The sequence below is a fragment of the Hibiscus syriacus genome, unplaced genomic scaffold, assembly GCF_006381635.1.
Source record: "Hibiscus syriacus cultivar Baekdansim isolate YM2019G1 unplaced genomic scaffold, ASM638163v2 tig00110505_pilon, whole genome shotgun sequence".
Classification (NCBI taxonomy): Eukaryota; Viridiplantae; Streptophyta; class Magnoliopsida; order Malvales; family Malvaceae; genus Hibiscus; species Hibiscus syriacus.
In genome coordinates this window covers 2,662,643-2,682,103 of record NW_024062765.1, presented here as the reverse complement: position 1 = coordinate 2,682,103, position 19,461 = coordinate 2,662,643, and the positions used below count along the sequence as shown (strand labels likewise).

General features: G+C 35.3%; 2 protein-coding genes and 2 pseudogenes across 2 annotated transcripts; 3 read left to right on the top strand and 1 right to left on the bottom strand.

Moving 5' to 3' along the window:
- The first annotated feature begins 2,143 nt into the window (after window positions 1–2,143).
- Window positions 2,144–3,523, top strand: LOC120129902 (annotated as a pseudogene).
- A 1,082-nt stretch (window positions 3,524–4,605) lies between these two features.
- Window positions 4,606–5,949, top strand: LOC120130013. Its single transcript, XM_039147372.1, has one exon. The coding sequence runs from the start codon at window positions 4,606–4,608 to the stop codon at window positions 5,947–5,949; it is 1,344 nt and encodes a 447-aa protein (XP_039003303.1).
- Window positions 5,950–11,441: 5,492 nt separating this feature from the next.
- LOC120130012 lies at window positions 11,442–13,572 on the top strand. Its single transcript, XM_039147371.1, has 5 exons — window positions 11,442–11,462; window positions 11,527–11,564; window positions 12,442–12,613; window positions 12,679–12,819; window positions 12,891–13,572. The coding sequence occupies exons 1-5, from the start codon at window positions 11,442–11,444 to the stop codon at window positions 13,263–13,265; spliced, it is 747 nt and encodes a 248-aa protein (XP_039003302.1). The 3' UTR covers window positions 13,266–13,572.
- Window positions 13,573–14,241: 669 nt separating this feature from the next.
- Window positions 14,242–17,634, bottom strand: LOC120130011 (annotated as a pseudogene).
- Window positions 17,635–19,461: the final 1,827 nt, after the last annotated feature.

Sequence of the window (19,461 nt, the reverse complement as noted above, 5' to 3'; positions counted from 1 at the left end):
TTTTAATAGATATTGTATCTATAATTTAGGAGAAAATGAAGGTATCAATCGAAAAAATTTTAATCATTTATTTTACAGATTGATGACATTTATTTTGAAGTACTATCTACGCTCTTGAATGATAAAGCATGGAATTAAAAATATCAAATCAATATAATTTATTTAAAAAAAATTAGGTAAACAATTCATAATTATGACATAAAATCTCAATTATTGCTTGGATGATTATATTGGATAGACTGCCAACTACAGGCATGTTGGCTCGAATGGGAATTGATACGGATGAGATGTGTTGTTTGTCTGGAGAGATAAGGGACCATCTTTTCTCGGAGTGTTCCTTCTCGAGGGTGTGGTGTTTTGCTGATTTGTAAGCTGAACTTGGTTAGCTTGGTTGGACCGAAATGGTTAGGCGGGCGGTGAAAAATTTAAAAGGTGAAGCTCTTATTGTTCGTATCCTTAAATTTGCTTGGTTGTTCGTTCAATTGATGATTTGATTGGTTGTATCGAGGAATGTGTGTATTCAGTTGCATAATTGCTGTATAGAGAGGTCGGATCGGGTTAATGTACAGTTATGTGTTGAGTGGGGGATCCATTGATATCCCCCTTTAACAATTATATTGTTGCAGCTTTGGATTAATACTATAAACGAAATTAACAATTGATCATTATTTATAAATAAATTTTAATTTTTTTATAGAAATTGTTAGTCTTATTAAAAAAGTGGAAATATTTAAAATTACAATAAGAGTTTACAGTTATCATCGTAAATTAAATACATAATTTGGACATTTTACTATAACATTAACACAAGAAACTAGTCAATTTATATCATATAAAGACAATACATGGAAAAAGTTAAAAACTCAATTAAAAGACTCAAACCAAAAATATATATGAAAAAAGCTGACTACATCGATAAACGAACTATAAAAGAATATTAAACTATTGAAAGACTACCTATATTGCAAGAACTACAAATTAGAGTCGAGTGTCGTGATAAACTATCAATGAATATAAAATCGCGTATTCAAATTTAAATTTAGAGTCTAGAATAAGAAGAATACGAAAAACGTGTCATAAATACCAAAAAAAAATGTACTACAAAAATATAACTATTCTGATTAAAAGAAAAAACTTACTATCAATATCAAATCAATATTATCGATAGCTAAACAAAATTAAAGAAGGAAAATAGATTTAATCTAAACAAAGCAATACAAACCCTAAAAAGGAAAAGGAGAGAGCCGCGTTATTTTAAAAAAAATATTTTTTAAGAATGATATTCGATGAACGTAGATATAAAAAAATTCCTTCAACTTGTGGTGCGAGATTTGGAACACGAATCATATATTCAAATCAATTATCAGATTATGTAAAATAAAAATAGTTAAAATAAATGTCTATAATTATATTTTTAACATATTTTTCTAAAAATTAATGATATTTTTTTAATTTTTTAAAAAATGATGTAATGTTTACAGCAGATCAATTTGAATTTCATTCATAAATAAATAAATATCAAATATTTCAATATATTTAATTTCATATATTTTTATATATTATATTAATATCATATAATAATATCAATATAACTAAACTAAACTCAATTTATAATTATAGTTTGAGTTAATTGCATCATATGTCATCAAAGTATGGCCTTCATTTTGAATTGGTCCTTAAAGTTTTAAATGTTTCAATTTTATTCCTAAATTATGACTATCATTCTAAATTAGTCCTTAAACTTTTGAGCATTTCAATTTCATCACCAAATTATGACCTTCATTCAAAATTGGTTCCCTAAAATTTTTTGAATAGTCCAATTTTATCAAAAACTATATGTATATACTGATCACATCTCTTGTTAATAAAATCGATAGGCCAAGTCATATTATTATATATTTGAAAAAAAAAACAAAATTTAACTTAAACTATGGTTGAAACTAATTATATATTTGGATGAATTTATTTTTATAACTTTCGTGGCACGAGGAACACCATTGTCAACAAATCACAGCCCTTCATCTTCATAATCACCCACGAGGCTTGGGGGCAAAGGCATCTCATCCATCTATAAATACCGTATCATTCCTTCTATACATGTCACACAATTTGAAAGTGTAAAACCTCAATCAAATGCCTAAGCCTTCGGATCGTAATCTTTATATGTTTCCTTGGTTCATAATATTAATCACAAATGGAAGGTTCAAGCATTGTTGATGTTTTCGATTTCGATAAAACGATTATCGATTGTGATAGCGATAACTGGGTGGTGGATGAGTTGGGTGCCACCGAGTTGTTCGAACAACTTCTTCCTACCATGCCATGGAACTCTCTCATGGTTAGTCTTTCGTTTCTTGTCTTTCACGTTGCATGTTCTTGGCTTCTAAATACTTTTCTATTGTTTTTCTTTATTTCCAATCAACCGACGGGATTTGTTGTTAATCGTTGACAAATTATCATAGGATCGAATGATGAAAGAACTTCATTAGCAAGGAGCAAGAATTGAGGATATTGAAGCTGTTTTGAAAATAACCCCGATACACCCTCGAATCATCAAAGCCATTAAAACAGCTCATGCTTTAGGGTATTGATGCACTCTTCTCTCTTCGTTTTTATTTCAACTTGCTTCAGTATGTTTGATTTTCTCGCTAGGATAGAAAAATTACTAAGAGTTTTGTTGTTTTTAGATGTAATTTTAAGATTATGAGCGACGCAAACACGTTCTTCATCGAGAAGTTTTTGGAGTATCACGGCTTGAAAGAATGTTTCTCAGAGATCCATACGAATTCTAGTTTTGTAGATGAAGAAGGCAGACTAAAGATATTCCCTCACCAAGATTTCACCAAATCTTCTCATGGATGTGTTCATCCTAGCTGCCCACCAAATATTTGCAAGGTATATACAATAATTTGAAAAATCAAAGTAAATAACAATGACACCGTATGTTGCATGAATATATATGATATGACATATGAAACAAAAGAAAATCTACAAACACTTCAAAGCTGCACTCTAAATATGTTGCATATAAATTCCAAAGTATGATTAGCTGCAACTTATTTTATGTTATCATCTTATCTTCTTTGTCATGTGATTGATTAAATATATGTGGTTAATTTTTTTTCTGAAATATAGGGTAATGTGATTGAAAAGATACAAGCTTCTCTATCCATGGAGGACCAGAACAAAACAATAATCTATCTTGGTGACGGACTTGGTGATTTCTGCCCAAGTTTGAAGCTTGGTGATGGAGACTATGTAATGCCAAGGAAGGATTTCCCAGTTTGGGACTTGATTTGCAAAAAACAGGAGTCTAATAAAGCCACAAATATGGGAATGGAGCAATGGGGAGGACTTTGAACACGTGTTGCTCCACCTTATTACCAGGATTTCCATTGACAAAAACTACACTAGTGCCGACATTGCTCAGCTCCATTCAGTTGACTGCAAGATAGAAACGATGAAGTTACCGGCCGCGGCTAACGCTGAAGCCTTCACCCGAGCCCTTCCTGTTTACCACTAGGAGGGAAATTAGTTGAAGTCGAAATGGCAGATGAAGATGATGTGTTTTTGTCTAGTAGAATGACTATTGCAGTTGCAGAAACTAAACTCTACTTTTGATCGCGTCAAATAATAGTATGGGAGTGTATTTTATTTATTTATTGAAATAAACATTCTAGTGATTCTTTTAAGTTAAAATAGTTCGAAAACCAAAACCAAAATACGAAGCCTGGAATTATAGCAACGATGTGATGGCAAGCATATAGATTCCCAGCAGCAATTTAACAGACTGTAAAGCTAGGCTCACTTTCATACCCATTTTGATAAAACTGGTAAATAAGAGAATACCCTCAGTACATACAGGGGGTGGGGGTGGGGGTGGGGGAGGGAGAAAAATCAAATAGGTATGTAAACCCAGCATGCATATTCAATTTCTCTCAGCATAAAACATCAAATATGGAATGATTTTAAAAATAATAATTAAGTAATTAAAATAAAAGTTAAGTAATAAGTAAATGATCAAAGTAGTTCACCCTAATTCCTAATATATATATATATCCTTACAAGAAGACAATGTGAAATAAAATATCCTTACAAGAAGACAACGTGAATTAAAATAGTAGGTTTTGGTTCTAGAGACATGATTCGTGGCACGCATCACAAACACGGTTCACTGTAAGCATTAAGGGAGCTTGGATCAAGGGAAAATTTATTTTCTGGAGAATAAATTTTTTTCAGAATCACATATTTATATTTAATTTAAGAATATTTTTTAGTAGTTATTTTAATTTGAATTTTCGAGAATTTCATTCCTTTTAATATTTTAAGTATTTTTCAATTTTTTTCGGGTTAGATAAAATTACCCCTAAACAAATGTATTATTTAAAAACTATCGTCTCCTTTATTCCTTCAAATCGTATGATAATCTCTAATTTTAAAGTAAGTCAAAGCCATAAATAATAGTGGAGAAAATGGGTTTCCTCTGGGTGCACTTTAGCAGGTCTAATGGCTCTCGAGATTCCTGCTGATCTCCGTCAGCCCTCTTCCGTTCGCCTTCTCCTTACTCTGTTTTCTTGTTTCTCTCTCGGCTGAACTATTTTCTGGATGGATTGGAGGAAACTATTCAAGAGTTCAGAATCTCACGACCTTGAATATTTCCCCCCAAATGTTCGTGATGGATCCCCGATAGTGCTTCCCCCTCCAGAGATACTTGATGCTGGAATCTCTGAGTGGAAACTATCACTCGTGGGTCAGTTCATTGGAGTCACGCCAAGCTTTGCCTCAGTTCAGAGAATCGTCGATAATCTTTGGAGTAAAGCTTTGCTGGGTTCACGTGTTCAGGTCAGTTCCGCAGGTTCCAATCTCTTTATCTTCTCTTTTGAAAATGAATCTGCTAGAGATTGGGTTGTTGATAATGGTCCTTGGCATGTTCATAATAAGACCCTAATTCTTAAGAATTGGGAACCGAATTCGCAAAGCCTTTGTTTTGATTTAACTAAGATTCCTATCTGGGTTCATCTATACAATATTCCATTAGAGCTTTTCTCCAGAGTAGGACTTAGCTACATCTCTAGTGCAATCGGTAATCCTCTGTCGATGGACTCTATCACTGCTTCTAAAACTAGGCTTGAGTTTGCAAAAGTATGTGTGGAAATAGGTGTTAATGATGTCATTCCAAAATTCATAGAAGTCGTCCTCAGAGATGGACATCAAACTTCAATAACTGTTGAGGTTCCTTGGCATCCTCTTTCTTGTAAGAAATGCCGAGTATTTGGGCATAATGATAAGTCTTGTCAGCAAAGAACCACTCTAAAAGTCAATTCTAGTCCTGCTCAAGTCTGGAAAATGAAGGAAACTACTCCAAGTGCCAGTCAAGTAGGAGGTATTGAAGTTCTGCAAGAACCAGTCTGTAATGTCTCAGAAGGTATTGAGGTCGGTAATTTACAGGAGGAGAAGGGAGGTGCTATCTCGAATCAAGATAATTCCAAAGGAGGAGTTGCTATAACCACTAGTGATCTTCCTAAGGATGCTGATATCTCTATTCTCCAGGAGCAGTCTGAAACTCTTGTTAATGATAAGCTCGACCATGTTGTCTCTGCTATTACAGAGTCACAGCATCATCAGGAACTGGATACTGCTGTTGCAGACCTTATTAATGCTACTATTCCTTCCACCAGCTCAGTTCCTCAGTCTAAAAAGGGAAGAGGTAAACATTTGAAGGATACTGGCCAGGGCTCTCTATCAGGATCAAAAAACAAATTTGAAGTGCTCAACTCCGTTGATGAACTTCCTAATTTAGAGAATCAACCTCGAAAGCCTAGAGCAGCATCATTAGGAGTTGCTTGTTTAGTCAAGGAGCTAAAATCAAAAAAGAAAAATCAAATTGACAAATTTAAAAGTATGTCTGTAGAAAGCCAAGGGGGGTCCTCTGGATCGCCAAACTTATGATAATCAGTTTCTGGAATGTTAGAGGACTCAATAGCCCTCTAAAACAAAATAAAGTGGTTCATAGAGCCATGCTGAACAAGGTGGATGTCCTTTGTCTGCTGGAAACCAGAATCAAAGTGGATAAATCTGAAACAATTTTTGTTCTAAATTTTCTAATTGGAATTTTTGTTCTAATTATGATTATGCCATCAATGGAAGAATATGGATGCTTTGGCGGAAGGGAATAGACATGTCCATCATTCAAGTTGCTGATCAGTGTATTACTGCCAAAGGGAACTTTCAAGGTAAACCGGTATTCATTTCTGCCATCTACGGTAGTAATGATGGAGTTCACCGTAGGCAGCTTTGGCAAAAGATAAAGGATGCTGAGTCTATTGTTGATCAACCTTTATCGGGTTGATTTTTGGGTTATTGCAAGTGAATTGCCCGTGGGATTTATTTCCAGTCAGGTAGCAAAGCAACTGGGGAATTTTATTGGGACTTTTGTTGATTACGATGACTCGATCAAGTCCCTGGGATAGAGAGGGAGCCTTAGAATTCGTGTGGGTTTGGATGTTCGAAGGCCCTTGAAAAGGAAACATAGACTAGCTTTTCAATATGAAAAGCTTAGATTATTTTTTTACTCTGTGGTAAGTTAGGTCATGGTGAAGGTTTCTACCCATTATTATCCAGGAGAAACGAGAATGTGTGCATTAGTGGGATGTCTTTTTGCGAGCGCCTCCATGACAAATGGGGATGGCTACAAGCCCTTGGTTACGGGATGATGATGTGGGTTATGGTTCTACCCAATCTTCGGAAATAATAATGGCAGTAAGTAATCTGGCAATAATTCTAAGAGCCGATCTTTTGAAGGCATGGGTTACACAATCTGATTAATCGAAGGGAGGGGTTGATGTTACGATGACAATGATTGAAAAGGAAAATCTGATGGAAAAAAATGAAAGTGCAAAAAGACAAATGAGTGTTGGTTTGGAACATAATTCAAATTTATCGACAGGCTTGTTGCCCCAGACCAACAGACAACAATGAAACTGTTAAGCTCGAATGTCCGAGTGTTGAGGATGCCTAGGACGGTTCGACATCTCCGGCATTTGCTGCGAGATGCTTAACCCTGCTATAGTTTTCTTTATAGCGATAAAACTACAAAGTTCATGTATGAGAAGTAAGTCTTCTGTTATATACATGGCATTGAAGTGGAACCGCAAGGTACTTGGGTGGTTATGTTTAGCATGAAGGTCAATCTGTGATGTCTCTTACGGTATTTTCAAGTTTCATATTGATGTGATGATGACAATGATTCTGATGGATTACTTGGAGATGCAGGGGTCTTTATGGTGCGCATGAAGAGAATCGTCGTGTAGAATCCTAGACCTTTTGCGAAGACTAAATGATACTCAGGATTTAACGTGGCTAGTGATTAGTGATTCATGAGATCTTGTTTTCCTTTGAAAAGTGGGTGGCTTAATAGTAATGAGAGACAAATAACGGCCTTTAAAGAGGTAATAGATGATTGTAAACTGTTGATGTTGGTTTACTGGAACTTGGTACCATGGGAGGGGGGACGTGTGAAATAATATTCGAGAGCACCTTGATAGAGGCCTGGCAAACGATCATAGAAGCAACTGTTTCTGGACTATTCACTCAACATTGACTCGTACTTTTCAGATCATGTCCGAGACACCTCAATACTATTTCGCTCCCAAATAGCCACAAGAGGTGGCATTTTCGTTTGAGGCTTCATGGCTTTGGAAGATTCATGTGAAGAAGAAGTCACGAGGCTTTGGTCTGAGGCAGAAGGCTAGTTACGACAAAGTTGCACATATTAGTAATGGTCTGGATGCTTGGTTCAAGCATATTGCCGCACTAAACGGATAACGACTATGGATTTACAAAAGAAATTAGCAAATTAGTGGAGCAACAACCAACAGATGAGGTCTTAGGTGAGATAGTCGATGCAAAATGTGGCTGATCTAGAAGCAGATAAGGAAGAGCTATATTAGGAACAGAGATCTATGCAAATTGGTGAAGAACGGAGAACAATACGACTTTTTCATTCGGTTGTGATGTAACGAAAACGACAAAATAAAATTCTCTCTTTCGAATCGGATGAAAGAGACCGAATTGACATGATTTGGAATGTATATATGGCGCAAGATTATTTTCAGACTCTTTTTAACACGAATGCAAAACCGATTGATGATCAGCTTCTAGAGGGTATTGAGACGACTATTTCTGTAGAGTCAAATCATTCCCTATTTCAGCCTTATGAAGATGTGACTCAAGTTGTGAACACGATGAGCACGCTGAAAGCTGTGGGGGAGGATGGTCAGGTGCCCTCTTCTATCACCGTTTCTGACATTTGATAGGGCACGAAGTGGAAGAATTTTGCATTGCGCTTATCCAAGGGCATCATAATATGCAATTGGTTAATCACACGCATATCGTTGCTATACCAAAAGTGGAAAATTTGAGCAAGTTGCCTCAGTTTCGACCAATTGGTCTATGCAATGTGCTTTTTAAGATTATGTCGAAAATTCTTGTTCTTTGAATGCAAGCACAAAGAGCTTTTGTTTTGGGTAGATTAATTTCGAACAATATTATCGTTGCTTATGAGTTGTTACACATTTTTTTGAGGAAACGAGAAGGTAGAAATGGATATTTCACCTTGAAACTTGACATGAGTAAGGCTTATGATAGAGTTAAGTGGAGTTTTGTCTGGGCTATAATGAGTAAGATGGGGTTTTCATTAGTTTGGATCAAAAATTTGAAACGATGTGTTTGCTTTGTATGTTATTCAGTTGTTTTGAATGGGGCAGACGAGAATCGGTTCGTTTCGCAAAGAGGTCTGCGACAGGGTGATCCTCTTGGCCCATATTTATTTTTTATATGCATTGAAGGTCTCTCTTCACTAATTTTCCGTGTAGTCTCATCAGGAACCTTTCAAGGAGTAAGGATCAATTGATATGCCCCACTATTTCCCATCTCTTCTTTCGGTGAAGCAACTACGGGTGTGGCGTTTCAAATTAAGAATCCGCTTAGAATTTATGGAGAATGCTCAGGCCAGGTAATAAATTTTAAAATGTCAAAAATTTTCTTTAGCAACAACGTTATTGATGAAAATAGAAGTGACGTTCGACATATACTAGAAGTGTCTAATACTTCTAATCCGGAGAAGTATCTAGGACTCCCAGCAATAGTTGGTCAGAATAAACGAGGTGACTTGTCTCAGGGTGGAAAGGAAGTGTTCATTAAAACAGTGCTTCAAGCATTACTTTTGCATGTCATGAATCATTTCTTACTACTAAAGAGTTTGTGTGTGGAGAAGGAAAGCATCATGGCTCGGTTATGGTGGCAAAAATCTGCACGTAAGAGAAGCATTCACTGGTGCTTTTAGAAAGCCCTCAGTCAACAGAAAGAAAGTGGAGGTTTAGGGTTCTGAGATACGTCGAAATTTAATATCGCTCTTTTGGCTAAACAAGGTTAGAGGCTGCTAACCATTTTATTTTTAAAAAATCTAAATTTATTATTTTCTTAAAATATATTATTATAATTTAAAATTCAGATTTAATTATATTAAAAATCTGGATCTGAATATTAATTATTTCTTATACAATATTTAAAATATACAATATCTTCGGATTCTTCGATCGGCTTAAATATACCTACCAATCCCGACGCGAAACGGCAGACTTGCGGCGTTTAGTATCTTCCTCGATTCAACGTGCTCTGGTGACATCTATTTATTTAGTATTAAAAAATGATAATAAAAGCCTTCGCACATGGAAGCTACTTCGCAACTAGAGTTGTAAATGAGATGAGATAGATCGTGAGTTACTCGAGATTCGGTTAAGGCTCAATAAATACTCGGATTGAATGGACTCGAGCTCGACTCGAATTTTTAACGAGCCGAAACGAGCTACTTGATACTCGACTCGAAAACTCTTGACCAACTCGAAAAATAATATTAAGATTTTATTTTTTAAAAAATTATTAAATATTAACATTTATGTGTTGATTTTTTTTTTTAAAATATAGGAAGACTCTTATGTATTTAAGGTTCAGGTTCGAGTTGAGTTTGAGGCTTCAATCTAGTTAAGTTAAGATTTTTTCATTTCGAGCCTTTCGAACTGCTCACGAGCTTCAGTTAAGGATTTCGAGTTCGAGTCGAGCTTAAACTTTAAGCTCGCGAGTTTTCGAGTCGATTCGAGCTTCATTTCAGGTTTTCGAGTCGAGCGAGCTCAGCAATACTCGAGCTCGACTCAGCTCGTTACACCCCTATTCGCAATGACGACACCACGCGTCTAAATCGGAAAGTTCTACAGTGCGGTACCTTTAATATACAGTTAAAAAACTATTATTGATTTTGTTATTATTTAAATAATAAAATCGGTAAAAAAAATTACTTAAAATATTATTATTTCTACCTAAAACATCAACATTTTTTAATATTTCCTGTAAAGTGCCCAACAATAATAAAAATCGATAGAAAAAATAACAAAATCGATAAAAATAATAATATTTTCAGTAATTTTTTATCGATTTTGTTATTTAAATAATAACAAATCGATAACACATTTTTTTAGTCGTATATTAAGGTTGTCGCACGTGATCATTTTCCGTCTAAACCTCGTAACCAAATAAAATAAAAAATATATATTTTCTGGTATTACAAATTATATAAAATTATAATATGCATCCTTATAAATAATAATATTATTATATAATACATATGAAATTAAAAAGATTATGTTAATTAAGTTTAAAATAATAATTAATTTTCTCCAGGTTTCTATAAATACCAAACCCTTAATCTGTACTTACTTTTATTATTTTTTTATTTGTGCGATCCCGTCTTACCATCATGGCTACGCTCGATTCCTTCTTTAACAAAGGCTTCAAAGCTGCTAATGGTATCCCTCCCTCAGTTTCATCCTTACTATGCTCATATTCATGTTTACATTTTTTGTTCAATTCATCGGATTTTCTGCTTCTTGTTCCCTGTTACTTAATCTTGTTTGATGAATCATGTTTTTTTACTTTTCGTAATTATTACTTGGATCAATTTTGAAGATTATCTTAATTGTTTCAAGTTTGATCTGTTTTTTTTTTTTTTTTTTGGGTGGAATATGCAGCAAAACTTTACTCAAGTTAACAATTCCGCGGATAAAGTTATTAAGGAACAGGAGAGAGATTCAGATAAAGCAGATGCGCCGCGAAATTGCTAAGCTTCTTGAGACTGGCCAAGAGCTACTGCTCGAATTCGAGTATGTTATTCGTCTTCTTTAGCCAGATTTTTTAAAAATATATATATTTATTTTAAATTTACAATTACTGAAGTGCAAATATAGTATTTGATAACCTGAATATGCTGTTTTATTAATTTAGTTAAGTGATTTAGGTTGTTGATACATTCTAAATTCGCTGTTTTTAGAAGGTATTGTAATTCTTTTGAGTTCTTACTTGAAAATGAGTAGATAGTTCCTTATGAAGCAATGCTTGGCGTTATATCTCAGGTGGAGCATATAAAAGGGAAAGAAAACATGATGCTGCTCAGGAGATCCTTGAGCTGTTTGCGAGCTTATTGTCGTCCGGCTTCCGGTCATAGAGACTCAAAGGTTATTGCTTGAACTTTTGGAGTTTATTTTATATTTTATTTCTTAATATATTGAATTTGATCAATGCTTGGGTCTGAACCAGACTGGTAGGATGAATTTTGCAATGTAGGGGATATCAGCTTTAGGTGAAGGATGGGGCCAAATATTTGTACAAAGCTTTGGTGGTTGAGTGGAAAAGTAGTTTGACCAAATTCTTCGATTGAAGATTAAGCTTTAGGTTGAAGGATGGGCCAAATATTTGTACAAAGGCTTTGGTGGTTGAATGGAAAAGTAATTTGATCAAATTCTTCAGATTGAAGATTATATCTACAAAGGAAAAGTAACTGAAAGCCTGGGGTACTTTGACTAGAACAAACATATCGTTTATTTGAATGTTTGATATGGTTTCATTATTTAGGAGTTGGTGAACTGCCCTAATACTGTCTTTAAGATGGTTTCATTGAATGTTTAATAATTCTCCGTAATAGTATAATTCTCATTATACCTTTCTCCTATGCTTTGCCATGCTAATATTAGAATCTGAAGTTCATACTTCATAGCATACATGAAGCATTAGCACGTTTTTGGATGTAGATCAATCTTTTCTGTGTTATAAGCAAGCACATATCACCTAAATATTGTAAAAGATACACATGATGTTCTTCACTAGATGCACTTTCCTTCCCCTCAATGCAATTCTGTCAATTTCTCCACACTTATTGCTATGACTTTGTCGCCTTGATTAATGGCATTGTCCACGGTGCTGTTTTTTTTGTTTAATTTGGACTATATCCTCACAGAAGCAGTTGATAAGTATTTTTTTAAGTTGCTTAAATAAATAAGTTAAAAAAAACTGCATTTTGGTAGAATAAAACTTTGAAGAATCATCCCTTTTCAGGGAATGTCCTCTAGATTTGAAGGAAGCGATAAGTAGCGTGTGTTTTGCTGCGCCAAAATGTGCCGATCTACCAGAGTTGCTGCAGGTTCAAATTCTATTTACTGCCAAGTACGGGAAGGAATTTGTATTAGCTGCAACTGAGCTGAGGCCAGATTGTGGTGTTAATCGTCAGGTATTAGAAGTTTGAAGGCCCATTGTGTATTTTGATTCTTCTAGTTGACATCCTCTTAAATGCAGTTGATAGAATTGTTATCTATACGCGCTCCTTCTCCTGAAATAAAATTGAAGATTCTAAAAGAAATTGCAGAAGAGCATGAGTTGGAATGGGATCCTGCTTCTACTGAGTCCGAGTTTTTCAAACCACGTGAAGATTTATTGGTAAGTAATTTTGGAGTGCGTTTTCTTGTTCTCTGTTCCCATATTGTTAAGATATCTATTTTGTTTGTCAGAATGGTCCAACACAGTTTGTAACCGAGTCAAAGTTACCCCTTCCGGCAGAGAAACATGATGAAACATTGACTTCTGCCGCTGATCATGCAGAAACCGAGCAGCCTGATTCTGATTCAGACTTTGACCTGGTAGATTTTCCTGATGTTCCTAATGTGTCATTGCCGTCAAGCACTAATGCTGCATCAGCACCAGTAACTAACCCACCTTCATCAGCTGCTCCAGAACTTGAAATTAATAACTCACCTAAACATTCTAGAGCTTCTGGTCATGTGTTACAAATGCTCCCTTTGGAGCCCGATATATTGATGCAAGAAAATACAATAGCTAAAGAAAGTGAAATGTCCGATGACCCCAGCCACAGCCAAAGAAAATAAACAGTTTCTGCCTTTCATTTCTCCTCCATCGATATCTGCAAGACCAAGCGATCCAACATCGGCTATTTCAAAACCGAAAAGTGAGACCAACTTTGATCTAGAGGATATTTTAGCTGCTGCTCAGTCAGCTGCTGAAAGTGCTGAGCATGCAGCAGCTGCAGCTCGCTCAGCAGCAAATCTTGCCCAAGTCAGAATTGCCGAACTTAAGCAGAAAAGGAATGGCCAGGACGGTGAAGATAGCTCTGAGAACCACCTTCATACGAATATTCCTCATCAACCAGCTAGTAAGGAAAACCCAAATTTTGATCATCTAAACTGGTCTAGCTATCCTGGTGATGTTTATAATTATCCAGACTCTGATGTAGGACGTCAGGATGAGGAGCACAAAGGATCAGAAGCAGCAGATCTTCCTTCCTTGAGCAAATTGAAAGTAGGTTTGGATTCACCGGTTTACAGAGACGATGCTATCGAACAAGATCAACATCAAAAGCACCGCAGAGATTGCCTTCAATGAATGATGAATACTTGTATCCAAACATATAAATCTAGGGCCAGTCCATTAGCGAACTAGGGTCGGTTGATAAGTTTCTTCTACAGGAGTAGTAGAGCAAATGGGAGCAGTAGTGGCGGAAATAGAAGCGTTTTCAGATAACGCTGCACGTTAAACCTATAGCGGCGTTTAAAAGGTTAAACGTCACAAAGAAAGACATAGAGCTTCGTGTCAACTTCCCAAATCATTTTTATTCTTCCATGTTAACTAGTTTGATCCCTTCCCACGTCTCCACAGCACCATCACACACTTGACAATCAGAAGGGAAAAAAAAACAATCCCTGCAGGAATCCTATAACTGGCAATTTGATTGCAGAACAGTTTTGGCATTTGGCTTTGAATTTGTAGTGGAATCACAGCAGCAGTACCATAATTCTTTAAAAGTATATATTATAAATTCTCAAAGAACAGTCAAGGTTTATTAGACAGTTTGGCAACAAGAATTTCCTCTTTTTTCGATCAAAAGGAATGGTTGGTTCATATTTCATACCTGCAAAAATCAAAATTGGACTTGTATGTATCTGTCATGTACGTTTTGACAAAGCCATTAAACAATATCAATAGGAACCTGCATTCACCATAGTCTTTGTCAAAACAACCCAAACCTTGCTTATTTTTGTTTCAAGAGTGAACGAGAATTGATCCGATGATGAACTAATATCTTCATTCACTTCCTTTTTCACTTTCTTTATCCACAGGTGTCGAGGTGCCAATCGGACACGCTACAGACGAGCACTGTTCCAATGCCGAAACATGATCCATGGTGATTATCTGCACACGGGGATTCTCGAGATTCTTGTTTTCCATTACCCTTTTGCATGTTTCGAACAGATCGTGAAGCTCTTTGCTTTGTTGAGAAGCTCTCGAGTAGTCGCAGGCCACAGTTCTGGCCGGTCTCGTCAAATCGAAGAACATGTTGATGAGAATGTCGATGCCTTCGGAGTACATAATGTGCACTTGGAAGCTCTCTTTCAAGGTGTTCCCCATGGCTGCTTGAGCCAAGTTGTTGGCAGGCATGATATCAATAGGCGAACAATCCAAGACACTGTCGATAAACGCTTGCCATTTCGGCAACTTGCGGAAAGCCACTTCAAGCCATTGAACATAACCGTTTCGAGTTTCCCAGCTTGGTTAATGGCCCATCCCACTCGTTCTTCCAGATAAGCCGCGTAGCTACGTAGGAACAAGAATGAAGAATTGCATAAACAGTTGGTGGCGCTTATTTGAAGATGACCAGACACGTGATCGCTATGTAGCCCTCGTTCGAAGCCACGGTTGCCTCTGCATAGGAGGCAATGGATGAGGAAGAGTATTTCGTACATGTATTTGTCTTCTATGGAACGTTATCATGGGTGGTCGCTCGGAGCACTGCACTCTCTATAACGGAAAAGGCTTTGCCATCATGGTTGTATATCATAGCCTTACCAATGGATGCATGATCCTTCATTGATCCAAGAGCTAGACGGAGCTTGCTCTGAATGTCTACCCCCCATGTTTTTTCTCCTTATTAGTATGTTTGTAGGTGATTGAGCTTGACGAGAAGCAAGTTATATAGATAGAAAGAAGCATAATTATTTGAAAACTAATCTGCAATAAGGGAATAGATTCTGTATTTTAAAATACTGGAGGCCATACAACAAGTTAATATATGTAAAGAAAACAGTGGACCAAAGAAGACTAGGATAGTACAAGAATTATACAACAAATTAAAAAAAATTACTAAGAAAAATAATATTTCTTTTAATAATTGAGGCACTCAATAAGTTCTTGAAATTCAACTTTCTGCATCAAACTTTTTCCCAATCGTAGCACCGTGTATAATAAGCAGTTTTGACTTTGCCAAATGTGGCTGCCTTTTACACGTCGATCATCTTTCTTTATGACTAAAGGATTCGATTTGCCACCAATCTCCAAATATGTATCTTCCGGGTCACTATTATCTACTTGCTCACTTTCAAAAACATACAAGAAATATCAAGAAAATAGATAGATTAATTAATTATATAAATAAGCTCGACAACAGCAATGTGTTTTAGTGATGATGTAATTCATCTGTGTTTTCATCCAGTAGGTTAAAATTATTTTTAATGAATCATTTTGTTCTCTGTTGATGATCCGGATTCAAACAACGTATCTACACGTGTGCGTAAGTTTAATCTAGATTTCTTCAGGAAAAATTACAATTCGATAATTTATGTCAACATTCCATTCAAAATTTCGTGTCTAATATACGCCTCTATATTTCTTATCCATATCTAACTTAACACAAATTATGAATTGATTGATTGTATCAATCGTATTTAGATTATAGTTTAAAGTTTAAATTAATCATCAGACTTTAAAACGAATTATTTAAATTCTTAAACTATTAATATTATTTTAATATTTAAGTCTTTCTATGAGTCTTGTCTTCAACTTAATCATAAAAAATCGTTTAAATTTTATGTGGAGCTTATTTAAAATACGTAAATTGGATTTTAAATATTGTACTCTTATTACTATTTAGATCTGATATGTTAAAACAACCTTATTGATAGGTCAAATTGGCCCATTACGGCATCCGGGTAAAAAATTTAGTTCATTAGGGCAGCTAAACATTTAATTTGGGATATATGACAAATTGAACAATTTCCATGGAACTCGTCAAGCCGGCGTGACGAGTTCTATGAGATATAATTTTTTTAATGGGTCGTATTAGATGGGCCCTACAGCATGATTAAAAAAATTCTTGAGGTCCCAATAAAAAAATAATTTTTTTATTTTGTAATTTTTTAAAAAATTTAAAAAAACAATATTTTATTACCATGGAACTCGTCATGTCGGCGTAACAAGTTCCAACGGATATAATTTTCAAAATTTTGACTGTTGGTAATCGACTGAATTTTTTTTAATATTTCAATGGAACTCGTCACGCCGGTGTGACGAGTTCCAACGGTTATTTTCAGTTTGAAAAAAAACTAGTAGTTGGGTAGAGTAGTATAAATAGAAGTTTGGTTGGATAGATTTTTCACTTGTAATCAAACATTCTACTGAGAGCAAAAACTTTTGCGTTGAAGAATTTGTGTTGAAATGACATCAAGAGATGAAATGTTACGTCTTGATGAAGTTCATATTTCGTCGATCGAGTTGACAACGGAAAGTTTAATTTGTTTTATTTCAATTTAGTTTTGACAAAATTATAGTAGTAATAATAATTGTTTTATGTAATTGTATTAAATAATTTATTTTCAAATTGTAGCGAGCAGAACGAACCATTCGTCATTGACGAATGAAGAGCCACATCAGCGGATGGTGATATATCTTTCACAATCCGGATTATATGGAGTGACGTTTCTTCGCGGATTTAAGGTGATGTCAGCACTGATATCGGCATTGATTGAGCGTTGGAGGCCCGAAACATATACGTTTCATTTACCTTGTGGTGAAGTGACGATAACTTTTGAAGATGTCGCGTATCAACTTGGCTTTCTGATTAATGATATGTCATTGGTGCTTCGCAACACTTATAAGGAAAATAATGTTATTTCAAATTTATTGGGAAAGGAGGCTCTAACCGATGTCATTGATGCGTTGCGGGTACAAATGACGTGGTTAGAAAGAGAATTTAGAGTAGATGGACACCTAATGGAGCAAGAGGTGATATATGCATCTCGAGCATATCTTTGACGTTGATTGGGGATCTTGCTACCGGATAAATCAGGCAATTTGGTGCACACCCAATATCTTCCGGTAATGGAGGATTTCGTTGTATGTCGCCAATATAGTTGGGGGTTCTACAATTTTGGCGTTTTTGTATCGTGAACTCTGTAAGGCAACCATAGTCGTTAGAGGAAAAAAACAGATGTAGCAGGTTGTTTAGTTTTGCTCCAATCATGGGCGTGATATCGTCTCCCGTTTATGATGCCTATTACATCCACTCTTATGGAGTTTCCTCTCGCCGCAAGGTAAATTCATATATTTAAAGTTTTCATATTTTATAATATTTATTAAATATTTGAAAATGACAATAAATTTTGTAATTTTTTTAGATGGCGACACTGAATAATCGATACAAAGTTGTCGGGTGTAACCAAAGTAGATATTCAGATGAGAATTGATATTGCCGGTAGACATGCAATAAATTTTCATATTTTTTGCATTAACTTTTAAATTGTCGGGTGTAACTCTTATGGATGTTTTATTATGAGTCGGAGATCCAACGGTGTTTACTGCCAAAATTATTTGAAGGAACGGTCACATGGTGTGCCATAACACCATTGCTCCATTTCGCAATTGTTGAGATCCATGCTATCGATAGAGTTTTGCGACAATTTGGGTTTCACCAACCGATAAAAATGTCAATATATAACATTGACGATTTGCATAAAGTAGATATGTGTGGGAAGCATAGCGAAGATTGGTCAAGGAAGCATTCTACATTCATATATAATTGGCAAAATAGATATTTACGATTGCCTAATCGTTCCGAGGTACAGCCCGAAGATTTTGATTTCAATGTTTCTCCCTACCTCCAAAATTATGAAGAAAATGGGAAATCATACTTGACAACGTCAAAAAAGCGGTCCGAGTGGGAAATAATGAAGGGAAAATATGGGAAAAAATCATCATCTTCGTCAACATCTTCATCTTATGCTTCCGCCAATTATTATCCATCGCAAGAAAGTTATGGTGGATATGGTGCATATCAACAATTGATGGAGAGTCGACCGACATGGGAAGGAAGTGGGCAGGATCAAGTTTCACCTTCACAATAATTTTCCTCAGAATCGGAAGAAAGAGATCCATCGGATCATCTTCTTCATCACGGATAATCTCAAATTGAGGCGATGACGTCAATGATGGCGTCAAATACCTTGAGTACTCCATCGTTTTCACCCGAAGATGTATATCAAAGTGGTGGAGTAATATTGGGAACACCGGAACTGGAAGAAGAGGAAAATGAAGAAAGTTGACGACCACGACGAAATCGACGAGCACCCTCGACATCGGCAAGAATTGCGCAAATATAAGTAATAAATTTGTTTATTTAAGTTTTTGTAGTCAATATTTAATTGTATCAAAAATTAATTTTTAAGTAATAAATTTGTTTATTTTTTAAATTATAATTAAATAAAGTGTACTTTTGTAAAAATATAAAAACTTTAGAATTGTTTAAATTTGTTATTTCTTTTTTTAAATAAAGTGTACGTTTATTTCTAAAAATATAGGTATACATATACTTTTATTTTTCATAACTTGTTTTTTTATATAACACATCATTTTTTTTGCCCATTATATTATATTAAATATATATATATAGTTATAGAATACCTTGTATTATGGACTCATATTTAGGTTTGGGATTTATTGAGTGCATACATATGTATTGTCTTTCTTTGCAGGTATAATTTTTATCCCGATTCTCTTTAACATGTCTCACAAACGTCCTAGATCATCATCCTCTCATGCTAATCCACCTCCTAACCCTCTGTCAAATCCTCCTTCCAATCCAACTGAAATGACCATATTAAATTCGTGTTTTAATGAACCGAATTGTCGAAATCTATATTCATGATATCTAAACTATTATGAGTCTTATGCTATTAGGGGTGAGTGTCTCCCCTCTCTTTCGACAATGCTAGAAATGAACTTTAAATACCTACCCCT

Coding starts and splice junctions, on each gene's coding strand:
- LOC120130013 (XM_039147372.1), top strand. CDS start 4,606: ATGGATTGGAGGAAACTATTCAAGAGTTCAGAATCTCACGACCTTGAA.
- LOC120130012 (XM_039147371.1), top strand. CDS start 11,442: ATGCTTGGCGTTATATCTCAG. Junction 11,463..11,526: donor TGCTTGGCGTTATATCTCAG/GTGGAGCATATA, acceptor GCTGTTTGCGAG/CTTATTGTCGTCCGGCTTCC. Junction 12,614..12,678: donor ATTGTGGTGTTAATCGTCAG/GTATTAGAAGTT, acceptor TCTTAAATGCAG/TTGATAGAATTGTTATCTAT.